General features: G+C 39.4%; 1 protein-coding gene across 4 annotated transcripts; it reads right to left on the reverse strand.

The window, feature by feature from the left end:
- Nucleotides 1-1,931: 1,931 nt before the first annotated feature.
- LOC311488284 (uncharacterized protein) lies at nt 1,932-12,167 on the reverse strand. Of its 4 annotated transcripts, XM_084544907.1 has the most exons (7): nt 12,010-12,167; nt 11,339-11,613; nt 11,047-11,172; nt 10,282-10,428; nt 10,165-10,196; nt 8,598-8,626; nt 1,932-6,560 (listed from the first exon to the last, which is right to left on the reverse strand). In XM_084544907.1, the coding sequence occupies exons 2-7, from the start codon at nt 11,487-11,489 to the stop codon at nt 6,548-6,550; spliced, it is 498 nt and encodes a 165-aa protein (XP_084401033.1). In that variant the 5' UTR covers nt 11,490-11,613; nt 12,010-12,167; the 3' UTR covers nt 1,932-6,547. The 4 variants fall into 4 exon arrangements, 3 of the variants coding, with proteins under 3 accessions (XP_084401033.1, XP_084401032.1, XP_084401031.1); XM_084544906.1 differs by lacking the exon at nt 8,598-8,626 and having other exon boundaries at nt 11,554-11,613; XM_084544905.1 differs by lacking the exon at nt 8,598-8,626.
- Nucleotides 12,168-12,882: the final 715 nt, after the last annotated feature.

A 12,882-nucleotide genomic window follows, 5' to 3' on the forward strand; every position in this document is an offset into this window, starting at 1 on the left:
TGTTCTTCCTAATTCATACTGCTGGGGATGGCTCCTCTCGTCAAGGACTGACATTACTGTGGGGTGGGTGTGCCTGGTCTGATCTAGATGGGTGTCTAAGTAACATCCACACAAATGCCAAGTCCAAAAGTCTCTTCGTAGAATACTGAGTTGTCACAAAATGGTCAGTGTTATTTACTTTTCCTGTCAGTGGTTTTAATGTTGTAGCTGATCAGTGTACATTGTCAGCTAATACAGAAAAATCATTAAAACTAAGAAATGTTATTTCTCTAACAGCAAAGGGTGTTACAGAATATATTTCCGACTTGACTACAGGATCTTAAAATATGTCCTGTTCAGTAATGTAAATGAGATTAATCAGCATTACAATACTACTGACAGTTGTTCTTTAAGGCAAAGCACAGGTGAGATGGGACTCCTTGAAAAATAAAACAGTGTTATGTTGTAAAAAGCTCAAGATCAATATATTATTTGGCAACAGACAACATTTCATTAAAAGTTATTACATTTTGACAGACTGGCATTCTGCAACTATGAGTCACATCCACCATAATATTGCCCAATGAGAAAGATGGTGGAGATGAACTTGTTGGATAGTTTGACAATAAAGTAAAATGGGATATGTGATGTTTTCACTCAGTCTCTAAACAGTCCAGGCTGAATGAACCGAGGAGACAACCTTTTCTCTTTGCTAAAGTGGAAACCCTTGTGAACACACAAGATGAGAAAGACCGCTAATAGCCTGCTGTTAAAACGAATACTGTTGAACTGGCCTCTTGCCAGTGAAACAGATACCCCCCTTTCACAGTCGGGTTGTCTGGCCTGGCGGGGGTTCACTTTTCGAAAGCTTGGCAGAGCGGCAGTGTGTGACAAATGTCCCCCATATCAGGTCGGCAGGAGAAAATTAGAACAATGGAGCATGCTAACCTATTCTTCTGTTAGGAGCTCTGTTATCATGTTGCCATATTCCATGAAGGGCAGACCTGGGTCAACAATAGACTACAGAATGCTTTATTAACCCTTTATAGCACTCACTGAAATACTACCCTTGAGTGTTACTGTAGGGGATAAGATTTTTTACTTTTGTGAATTTTTTCAAAATTTGGGATTTTCATGTAGAAAATCAAAATCAGTGAATTTACCATATATGGTTCCTTGCCCTTAACTGGTAAAGAAATGTTTACCATTACCATTTTAACTGGTAAAGAAATGTTTACCATTTCTTTACCAGTTACGAGTTTTGCGGCAGATAATACATTATTTAGAGGCTGCGTTTCGGTGCCCCAGTCACTCCCATTATATGGATATACGCGGATCTAAATATAGTCCGAACGACTCCAAATGACACCAAAGTTAAAATGGGTGAGTAAATGATCGTATTTTATGACAGAAATAAGGTCCAGGTTATAAAAAATTAATGAGCACTGTGTTAGGCAATGGCTTGAATGTAAAAGAACATAAAATTCCAAAACTTCAGTAACTGTATGAGCTGACAGTATGGAAATGTAGTTCATTGTTAACAAAAAAAAAACTCCCTCTCATGTGATTCTGACAATTCCATCAACAAATAATTCACACTTGGGTGCTTTTCCCTCAAAAGAGGTTAAAAATTGTAAAAATGCCAGAGAAATACATTGTGGTGAGGCAAGCACTCTGTTTACACAGGCTGTAAGGGTGTCATTCACTGTCCCCCATAGGCCAGTGATAATCTTGCTGGCGTTTTATGATCTACCAAGTGCGTCAGACTGTTTCCATTCCAAACAGATTCTCCATCCACCTTGTTTAACCTCTCTCACAACATATATCCAGAGTTTCTTGGTCCACAACACACAAGTACCCAAAGACTTCTTTTCAGGACAGAAAGGCAGTGATGTTACTCTGTTATTTTATTTATGTTTAAATGCCAAAAAAAAGAGAGATGTCAGATGTAATTTTGTCCATGTCAGTTTATTTGTGAATACATTTAAGGAGGTCTGGAGGCTCTGATTGGGCAAACCACGTACACCCTGATCTGGAAACAATTAAAATTAACTTATTTTCCAATTTGCATCTAATATACATTTGTTTTTTTGTTTTTTTTTCCAACATACAAAACTTTATCCATGGAGACTGCCACCAAGAGGTAAAATGAGTTGATGAAAACATTTCAAACAGATTCTGATAGTGAGCAGCAAAAACTCTTACGGTGAATGTTTGAGGTGGAATTCAATTAAAATTGCTGAGACTTGTATCATCATCATGTTGTGGTTGAAATTAAATTCGGAAGCCAATGGCCTGTGACTTAAAGTTCTAGGGGAGGCTGTGGCTCAGTAATTAGAACTGGTCATCCACAAACCACAGGACTACCAGTTTGATCCACAGCTCATGGAACACATGCCGAAGTGTCCTTGAGCAACCCAGAGTTGCTCTTAGTGCCATGCACGCCACACTGGTGTGTGATTGTGTGTGTCACTCTATTTCATTATCTGTTTCATTGTCCCACTCTGTCAAAATCAGTCTGTCCTTATTTGTTTATTTTTATTTTTTTTTTACAAAGGTATCTCCTTTTCAAATGATATTGCAGCGTGCATCCTTGCCTCTGGAATCTCAGTCAACTGAGTGTAGGCTGTTTGTCAATCACAGGGAACTTGACAGAGCCAGCAGTATGCAGTCTCATGACTGGCACAGCATTGATGGGGTGGGTCCTCCTCTTTGTGTACAGGAAGCTTGGAGGGACAGGTCCAGGTTAGTCTAGCGCTGTGAGTGAGTATACTGGATTGAGAGAGCTCATGTCTGTCGCTGAATGTGTGCATTTCTGATTGAAAGATAGTATGCAACTATCAATTTGCTACAACATCATGGATTCATTCATTCATCTCCTGTAACCGCTTATTCCTGTTAAGGGTCACAGGGTTAAGGCCTATCCCAGCTGTCACTGGGCAAGAGGCGCCGTACACCCTAGACAGGTCACCAGTTTATCGCAGGGCTAACACAGAGAGAGACAAGACACAGACAACCATTCTCACCCACATGCACACCTAAGGCCAATTTAGAATCACCAATTAACCTAATGAGCATGTCTTTGACGGTGGAAGGACACAGCCTGTTCCCCCTCTTTCTGCTTCTCCTGGCCCTAGATTTTACAAACAACTCTTTGATCTTATCACGCAACTCTTAACTCTTAAAATTCTGAAAATGAACTAATGAAAATCAGACATTGCTCTTGAATTGTGGTTCAACAGAATAATAATAAAAAAAAAAATAATGAAATTGGCCTTGACAAAATGATGGTACCCCTAACTTCATATTTTGTTGCACAACCTTTTGAGGCAATCACTGCAATCAAGCGATTTCTGTAACTCTCAGTGAGACTTCTACACTTGTTGACAGGTCTTTTGGCCCACTCCTCATGAGCAAACTGCTCTAGTTATCTCAGGTCTGAAGGGTGCCTTCTCAAGACATGTTTCAGCTCCTTTCAGAGATGTTCAATAGGATCTGGATCAGGGCTCGTGGAAGGCCACTGCACAATAATCAAATGTTTTGTTCTCAGCCATTCTTGGGTGTTTTTAGCTGTGTGTTTCGGGTAATTATCCTGTTGAAAGACCCATGAACTACGACTGAGACCAAGCTTTCTAACACTGGGCAGCACATTTTGCCCCGGAATGCCTTGATAATCTTGAGATTTTATTGTACACTGCAGAGTTTCAAAAGATTGTTTTTTAAAATGATTCTGTTGAACCACAATTTAAATGCAGTTACTTTTGTCAGTTTCACGTTTTTTCAGTGACCACCGTGGGATTTTCTTTCTTTAACGTAAAACTACCAACTATTTTGTCCAAGTGTGTAAATTCTTGTCCCATTTCGCCCAAAAACAAAACTTGTACAATAGTGACCTCTAGCGGATTAAACCCTTGTCAGTAGAAGTCCATATATAAACTACACTGCCTGCCCACATGGAAAGAACCTATATAAACATATAGGTTTTAATATAGGTTTTGAATATATGTGACATACATAAAATAGGTTTCATATATGCAAATATATCCTCATATAGGTTCTTTCCGTGTGGGTATATGAGGATATATGAAACCTATATGCAGTTTATCTGTGCATATATGCTGCATATATATAACATATATGCGTATATATGAAAACGGCCAATTTTATGTATGTCACATATATTCAAAACCTATATTAAAACCTATATGTTTATATAGGTTCTTTCCGTGTGGGTGGCCAAAAAAAAAGTCGCCACCTGGATTTAACTAACCAAAGAGGTACGAGACTCCTATTGGATAATTACTGCATGGGTGATTATCTTTCAGCTGGCAACAAGTTATTTAACCCCAACTGATGCAATGAGTAGCTTCTCATTTCTCAAACAACCATGTCTAAAGACACATCCCGTGGTCATGGAAAATATGTTAGTCTGAGAAGGGTCAAATCACTGGCATGCATCAAGCAGAGAAAACATCTAATGAGATTGGAGAAACTACTAAAATTGGGTTAAGAACTGTCCAACGCATTATTCAAAACTGGAAGGATAGTGGGAACAGTCGTCTTTGAGGTAGAAATGTGGTTGGAAAAAAATCCTGATTGATCGTGATCCACTAATCAGTGAGGCTAACTGGAAAAAAGGCTTCAGTTTACTAGGGAGCATAAAGATTGGACTCTGGAGCAATGGAAGAAGGTCATGTGGTCTGATGAGTCCAGATTTACCCTGTTCCAGAGTGATGGGGGCATTAGGGTAAGAAGAGAGGCAGATGAAGTGATGCACCCATCATGCCTAGTGCCTACTGTACAAGCCTGTGGGGGCAGTACTATGATCTGGGGTTGCTGCAGTTGGTTAGGTCTAGGTTCAGCAACATTATTTGCCCAAAGAATGAGGTCAGCTGACTACCTGAATATACTGAATGACCAGGTTATTCCATCAATGGATTTTTTTCTTCCCTGATGGCACGGCCATATTCCAAGATGACAATGCCAGGATTCATGGGGCTCAAATTGTGAAAGAGTGGTTCAGGGAGCATGAGACATAATTTTCACATATGGATTGGCCACCACAGAGTCCAGACCTTAACCCCATTGAGAATCTTTGGGATGTGCTGGAGAAGGCTTTGCGCAGTGGTCAGACTCTCCCATCATCAATACAAGAGCTTGGTGAAAAATGAATGCAACAGTGGATGTAAACAAATCTTGTGACATTGCAGAAGCTTATCAAAACAACACAGAGGCACTCTACAAGAAGGACCAGAGTTGACTCTACCTTTTGAGACTGAGGTCCTTCAACATCTGTCGGACAATGCTGAGGATGTTCTATGAGTCTGTGGTGGCCAGTGTGCTCCTGTATGCCGTTGCATGCTGGGGCAGCAGGCTACGAGTTGCAGACACTAATAGAATCAACAAACTGATCCGCAAGGCCAGTGATGTTGTAGGGGTGGAGCTGGACTCTTTGAACAGTGTCAGAGAGGAGGTTGCTGGCAAGAGTGGAGACCATCCTGGACAACTCATCTCACCCAATCCACAACACACTGGCCAGTCTAAGAAGTACCTTTAGTAACAGACTCATCCTACCCAAATGCACCACAGAACGCCACAGGAGGTCATTTCTGCCTGTGGCCATCAAACTTTATGACTCCTCCCACTGAGAATTGGTCACTCTTAACACTCTCAACACTTCAGACGCTGTTAATTTATTTGCAACCTTTTACCTCTGTATATTGTGAATATTCATTCATTCATTTTCTATACCCGGTTATTCCTGTTAAGGGTCGTGGGGGTCTGCTGGAGCCTATCCCAGCTGTCATCGGGCGAGAGGCAGGGGTACACCCTGGACAGGTCGCCAGTCCATCGCAGGGCTAACACAGAGACAAACAACCATTCACACTCACAGGCACACCTACGGCCAATTTAGAATCACCAATGAACCTAACCAGCATGTCTTTGGATGGTGGGAAGAAGCTGGAGTACCCGGAGAGAACCCACGCAGACACAGGGAGAACATGCAAACTCCACACAGAAAGGCCAGCCGGCCCATGGATTCGAACCGGTGACCTTCTTATATTGTGAATACTTGTGCAATATTGTTTATTTTACTTTAAATGCATCTGATTCTGATTCTGACAATTCTGATTGATTATCAAAACAATACCATGAATGAGAGCTGTAATCAAAGCTAAAGGCGGTCCAAATACCTTTTTTTTTATTAACTGACAGTTTCCATAAATTTTGACTACTGTCACACAGTAACATAGTAATACATAAACCATACATTATGTCTTCTACTCTAAGAGAATCCCTCAGATGCCTCCCATGATTTCTGTCAGTTTTGGATAGGTATTGAGGACTTCAGGCTCTTTGAGAACCTGCAGAAATTTATCGCAGATCTCTTGACCTTTATTGATCACAGTATCTATCAGCCTGATGACAGTTTCTTCTGGCTGAGTAATATTTTTCAATTCAAGATATTCTCTCTTGGTGATTATTTGTTTGGCATCCACATACTGCAGGATGATGAGATCAGCTCGCAGGCAGTCGATGAGTTTTATTTTGCACTCAGTGATCAGTTTCACAGCAGGGCCCTGTAAAAGACAGCAGTTACAGGATGCAAGTTGAAATGTAAATTTTTTCATTTATTTATTTTTTTTAAAAAAATAATCATTTAAAAAAAAGTAAATTAATAATCAATTATCTGTGGGGTTTGTTTGCTTTGGGGAACTTTTAGTTTTGCCACCATGGGACAAAGTATTGAATGCCAATTCTGCATTTTAATAAAACAGTTTGAAGATTAGTATTTTAAGGTTTGTCTGATTTCTGTACATGCGTTGGTGCCATTTCCATCCATGAATCAGAGACTGCAGGTTAAAAAAATCTCAATCTCAATCTTTTCTAGCAAAGTCACTGACAACCTCTCCATAGACATGTTCTCTGCTGCAGCCCCCAAACTCTGGAACAGTTTACAATAGATATTAGGCAGGCAGAGACACTGTCTGTTTTTTAGAAAAAGTCAAAAATAGTTTTTACTCCCTTTCATTTGATCTTTCAGTTTGAGAGCTTCTCTTTGATAATGACATATGAAAGTGACATTGATAATGACATATGAAAATGAGATGTGTGTGAGTTAAAAAGAGATGCCTATAAAGTTATAGACTGCCATATTGAACCCATAACAATTTCAGACCATGGTCCAGTGGATGTCAATAAATTTAGTGAACAAAAATCATCCTAAACAATGGAGATTGGAACGAATATATGGAACACAATGACAATGTGGAAGTTTCAGAATCCATCTTATGGATACTCTGGCAAAAGCTGTGTTGAGGGGGAAATGAATTGCTCTGTCATCCAAAAGGAAAAAAAATGTGATAACGAACAAGGAAAATTAGAAAAACTCATTCAGGAATTAGAAAAGGGGCATAAAAAGTAAAATAACTAGAATATTTTGAAATCTCTTAGCCAGTATTCCAACTGCGCAAGGCACAAGCAAATCTCACAGTGGCAAAAGTGGTGAATCCTGTTACCAAAAAAAGACTGTCCCACCCTAAAGACATAGCTGAAGCTTTACTGAGGCTGTCTCTTTACTTTGAGACACTTTACGACTCTGAGGAGTCAGACAACAAAACAGAGAATTTTAGGAAAAATTAAGTTACCCAAATTAAGTGAAAATTATTCCAAAGCAATGAGAGACCCAATCACAAATAAGGAAATTGAGGAAACCATAAAAAATCTAAAGAACAATAAAGCACCGGGAGTAGATGGATACACAGGTGAATTTTATAAGCGTTTTCAAGATGAGGCTATGTCCCTCTTACAAAGAGAATTTAATTACGCCCTTACAAAGAACGAACCCCCAAAATCTTGGTCCGAAGCAATAATATCCATAATCCCCAAAGAAGGCAAAGACCCTACAAATTGTTCCTCTTACAGACCAATAAGTTTGCTCTGCTGCGATGCGAAAATTTTAACCACAATATTGGCAAAGCGAATTCAAAAGTGTATACATACAATAATCACACCAGATCAAACTGGGTTTATACCGGGTCATCACAGGATAAACAATATTAGGAGAACTTTAAACGTGATCTCAATACTTCTCAGCCTCGTTGCTGATAAAGCATTTGATAGGGTGGATTGGCAGTATTTGGAACACACATTGGAAAACATAGCATTTCATCCAGATTTCATCAGTTGGATTGGTGTGTTATATTCTGAACCCTTGTCAAAAGTGGGGTGAATAGATATACATCAAAGACCTGAAGAGAGGAACTAGACAGGGATGTCCCCTTTCGCCCTTACTATTCGCTATTGGTATCAAACCCTCAATCTATGGAGAGGTTGTCAGTGACTTGGCTAGGAAAGATTGAGATTGAGATTTTTTTAACCTCATGGATGGAAATGGCATCAGCACATGTACAGAAATCAAACCTTAAAATACAAATCTTCAAACTGTCTTATTAAAGTGCAAAACTGGCGTTCAAGACTTTGTCCCATGGTGGCAACGCTAAAAGTTCCCCAAAGCAAATAAGACCCACAGATCATTGATTATTTATTCATCAATAGCTGGAGTGATTCATAAAATCTCACTATATGCGGATAATGTGATTCTGTATATTACTGACCCCTTGAATTCAATTCCAGTGATTTTGACCTGTTTAGGGGAATTTGGGGAAATATCAGGTTACAAAGTTTACGAAACAAAATCAGAGGCCATGATGTTAGTAGGCAAGTGGCCAACTGAGATAGAAAAATAAGTTACATTTAATTGGTCTAAAAGGGGATTCAGATATTTAGGCATAATGATTACAACACAAATCTCGCAATTATTGAATGAAAATTATGGCAGATTAATCACCGAAATAAAATCAGACTTGACTCGATGGGATATTTTCCCTCTATCCCTCTTAGGTGCAATTGAAACAGTCAGGATGAATATACTTCCTCGTTTGACATACGTCTTCCAGTCATTGCCTATTTGGATACCGGCTTCAAATCTTAGAATGTGGGATAAAATGATTTCTGCTTTTATTTGGCAAAACCAAAAGTCTAGAATTAGACAGAAGTTGCTATCAAGCCCAAAGGAAAAAGGCAGTCTTAGTTTGCCTAGTTTGAAACTATCCTATTGGGCGGCGCAACTTCGTAGTATGGTTGAATGGGTAGTACAAGATGAGGAAACAAACTGGATTGGATTAGAAAACCATGCGTGCCGGCTGGTACCTCTTGAGACGATGCCATTTATGGAACAAAAGAAATGGAGAGATTTTAAAATTGAAAATGAATGGATTATTTGCACCCACAGGGTTTGGTCTCTGGTGAGAAAAAAAATAGGTGCACCCTTAACAATATCACGTGCAGTTGGAATTGCTAAGATTTTAGTTTTTTTGCCAAACAAGTTGGATGCTGGGTTCCAGATCTGGCCAGGGAAAGGATTAATAACCATAAACCAGATGTTTGATGGAGAAACACTTAAGTCATTTAAGCAATTACAAGATAAATATGGATTGTGTTCTAAGGATTTCTATAGGTATTTACAATTAAGGGATTATTTTTTGTCACACATGGAATGGGACGCATTGAAACAACAACCATCACCTTAAGAAAATTTTCTGGTAAAATGTATATAGGAGAATAGTAAGTAGAAGATAGTATCTAATATAAACATTTACAAACACATTTCTCACGAAGTTCTTTAGAAAAGTGGGAAAAGTGGGAACTGCAAATGAATGTTGTTATTGAGGATGAGGAGTGGGAGGTGGTGTGTGAACAGGGTCATAAAATCACTTGTACTCCAGGTGGAAGGAAGGAAATTACAAATGAGATACTTCAAGACACCCTCCAGCACACTTCAAAGAAAATGAGATGTTTTGGCTTCAGTATGAGCCAGACTTTCTTACTACAAAAAAAACAAAAAAAACAACAAAAAACAAACAAACAAACAAACAAAAAATTTAAAACTATGCCTTTCAAGTTACTGTAGGGTAAATAAGTGAAAGGTATTCACCTGAATTGGAGGATATGTTTAATTCGCTCTCTCAGGCTAATCTCACAAGTCAGCATAACTCTAATGCATTGCAACAGCAACTGACCTACAGTAAAGCAGGCATCCTTTAGTTTGTCCCATTTTTAACATTTAAAATAATGCCCCAAAATTAAACAGTCCCGTTAATGCACACCATAAATCTCATCTACCTGAGGAAGAGGCCGCGTGTCCTCTGCCGCACCTGAGGAGAAACAGTATACTTCTGAATTTAACGGAATGATTCATGAATGAGAGACTGACGAAGCGACACAAATAAATAAATGTACCTGCATCTGATGTTCCTTGTGTTTTTTTCGTAGTCACTGAAATATTTATAGCACCCTCGATGGTTACATCGGAATATTTATCAACACATATCACACTGCCACCACATGCAGTGTAATCGGCTTGAGGTACGTGTCCAGCAACGGTCCCTAAATTATGATAAGAAAAAAAAAACTCAATGTTTCTACTTTCTTGTATTAAAATGTGTGTTTCCAAGAGGACAATATAAAAATGTAAGAAGCCCTATTCACAAGAGATTAGTTTTACCTGGGGACGTCATGTGATTCAGAAACCCTACCCCTGCAGTGTTTCATGTGGCGCATGCACACGGGATAAATAAACTCTGCGTTATGTCTCTGCTACTTTCCGCCTCACTCCACTGTCCAATGTCAGAGGACATTTTACATCTTTTTGGCTTTAGTTACTTTGCAAATAAAAAATATATTTTTGATACTACTGATCCCGGGGAAGAAATTACGAACGCCCCACCTTTGCAGATGAACGCAGCTTGATTTAATGACTTTATCCGTCTAAATGGGTGAATGGGTCAGCGACATCTGTCCAGACCTTGACCTGTGTTACGAGGAATATGGTAGGTAATTTGTGGTGTAATTTTTACTGGATTAAGATCACAAACGACCTCAGCAATTATTACAAATAACCGGAGGTCCCCAGGTAAAACTAGTCCCGTGCTAATAGGGCTAAATAATGTATCATATACTGTAATTAATAATTTTTCTTTTCTTTTCAATGAATAAAATACTTACTAGATGGAGTACTCCCTGGATTGCTTTCATTTTCAGTCGTAATGGACACTGATTTTGCTCTTACATTTGTAAAGTGTCTAGCAGTCACAACGCTGGTATTATCAGCAAACACCTTTGGAATGGATCCTGTAAATAAAGCATTATGATCATTATGAACTTGTACTGCAATGTCCCGTAAAATGAAGGAACATTTGAACCTTGAAGCTTTTAGGCAAAGTTCAAGTTGATGCTTGCTCTCACTACACTCCCATTACAGTGCACACAAAAAGCTACTTTAATTTATTTTCCAAACCTTGAGTGCTGGGGATAAAAAGCTTCTGGAGTTGGTGATATTGTGCTTGATGCTGGCTCAAAATGTCCAAAAATTCCCGACAAGTCTGTTCTCCATTCTTAATGATTATTTTCAGAAGCGGTGCCATCTTCTCAAATGCGTTGCTTTGCATTTGAATCTCTTTAAAATCACGCACAGATAAAATTCACACTGAGCAAGGATCAAATCGGAGTCACCTGAAAGCGACTTGCACGGGTTGTCCTTTTCTGACTGCAACTTGTCCATGGTTTGCGAGACTTGGGACAGAAAATGCTCATGTTACTTAAAATGACTAACAGGATAAAGACTTAAAATCATAAACTCAGAATTGAAAGTGAAAGTGTTTCTTGTAAGCACACAGTGTAAAAGTCTTTAGCCATGTGGAGAAATTCTGTAAGATTAGACGGAATAAAGAAACGTGATTGAATTTTCCCGTTTAATCTATAAATACTCATTGCTACGACAGTACCGATACCACAATGCAGTCAAAAAACGTATATTGTAACTTAGATTACTTCTGTATTATTTGCTATTAATAAAATCGACATGTACGCATATTCAGGCTCACATTGGTAGGAGACAAATAACGCACAAATCAAGAACAGCCACTTCTGGAGAATCTTAATCACGGAACAGATTTAGCATACCCTTACCGACTTGTTGTACTGAACAAAAGCAGCAGGTGGAATAATGGATCTAAAGAAAAAATACAAAGTTTAAACGATAGATGAACCAAATGTAACCCCTTCGTGTGCCTTAGCTCTCTGCGAAGTCAAGGCGTTGAGTACAGAACATTGTTGGCATTTCCTGTTTCCTCCTGCGCAATCTGCCTGGTATGTAAAGTACACCACAAAAACATAGGCTGCATAACGCCTGAGTTTGAGGTGACGTTGGCCTTCTCTGAGGCACAAATAAATAATTATATCCTACTTCCCATCCACCCATTTGGGCCATGTTTGTTTTACTAGTAGCCACATTCAGAACCTTTACTTTCCACAAGTAAAATAAGTGTAGATAGGAAAATGTATCAAAATGAAGGCACACTACAGAAAAATGCATGATTGCATTAGAAGCATGCAAGTGTTATAGGCTAATTGGTTCAGGTGCAGGCACGGGCGTAATTGGGGGGGGGGGGGGGGACATGTCCCCTGCACTTTTTCAAAAGGCCGTTTTGGTACTTTTTTTTACCGTCCAAAAACAATGTTACGCTATAGTAAACGGAGAAACGTCAAGCACTAGGACCCGCCCACAAGCTCCTCCATTGGCTCTGCCGTTTCTTGTGTGATTGGCCGTCCCCGCTGTCACTCCACCTTGCTGTCACACCGGTCTGCGAGTCTGGGGTCAGGAGTCCTTTTAACCTGCTACTGTAAGTTGGGCGTTTGTTCTGCCTGGGTCACGTCAGCTACAAGGATTGTAATGCAGAGGTTTCATTTACATTAACGTTTGAATCGGTGTCCATGTGCGTATGTACGTGCCGACATTTTATTCAATTTCTCTCCATCTGTGATGCCAGTTTGACCTGCCCA

Source organism: Chelon labrosus (assembly GCF_963514085.1).
Source record: "Chelon labrosus genome assembly, chromosome: 5".
In the NCBI taxonomy this organism is placed as follows: Eukaryota; Metazoa; Chordata; class Actinopteri; order Mugiliformes; family Mugilidae; genus Chelon; species Chelon labrosus.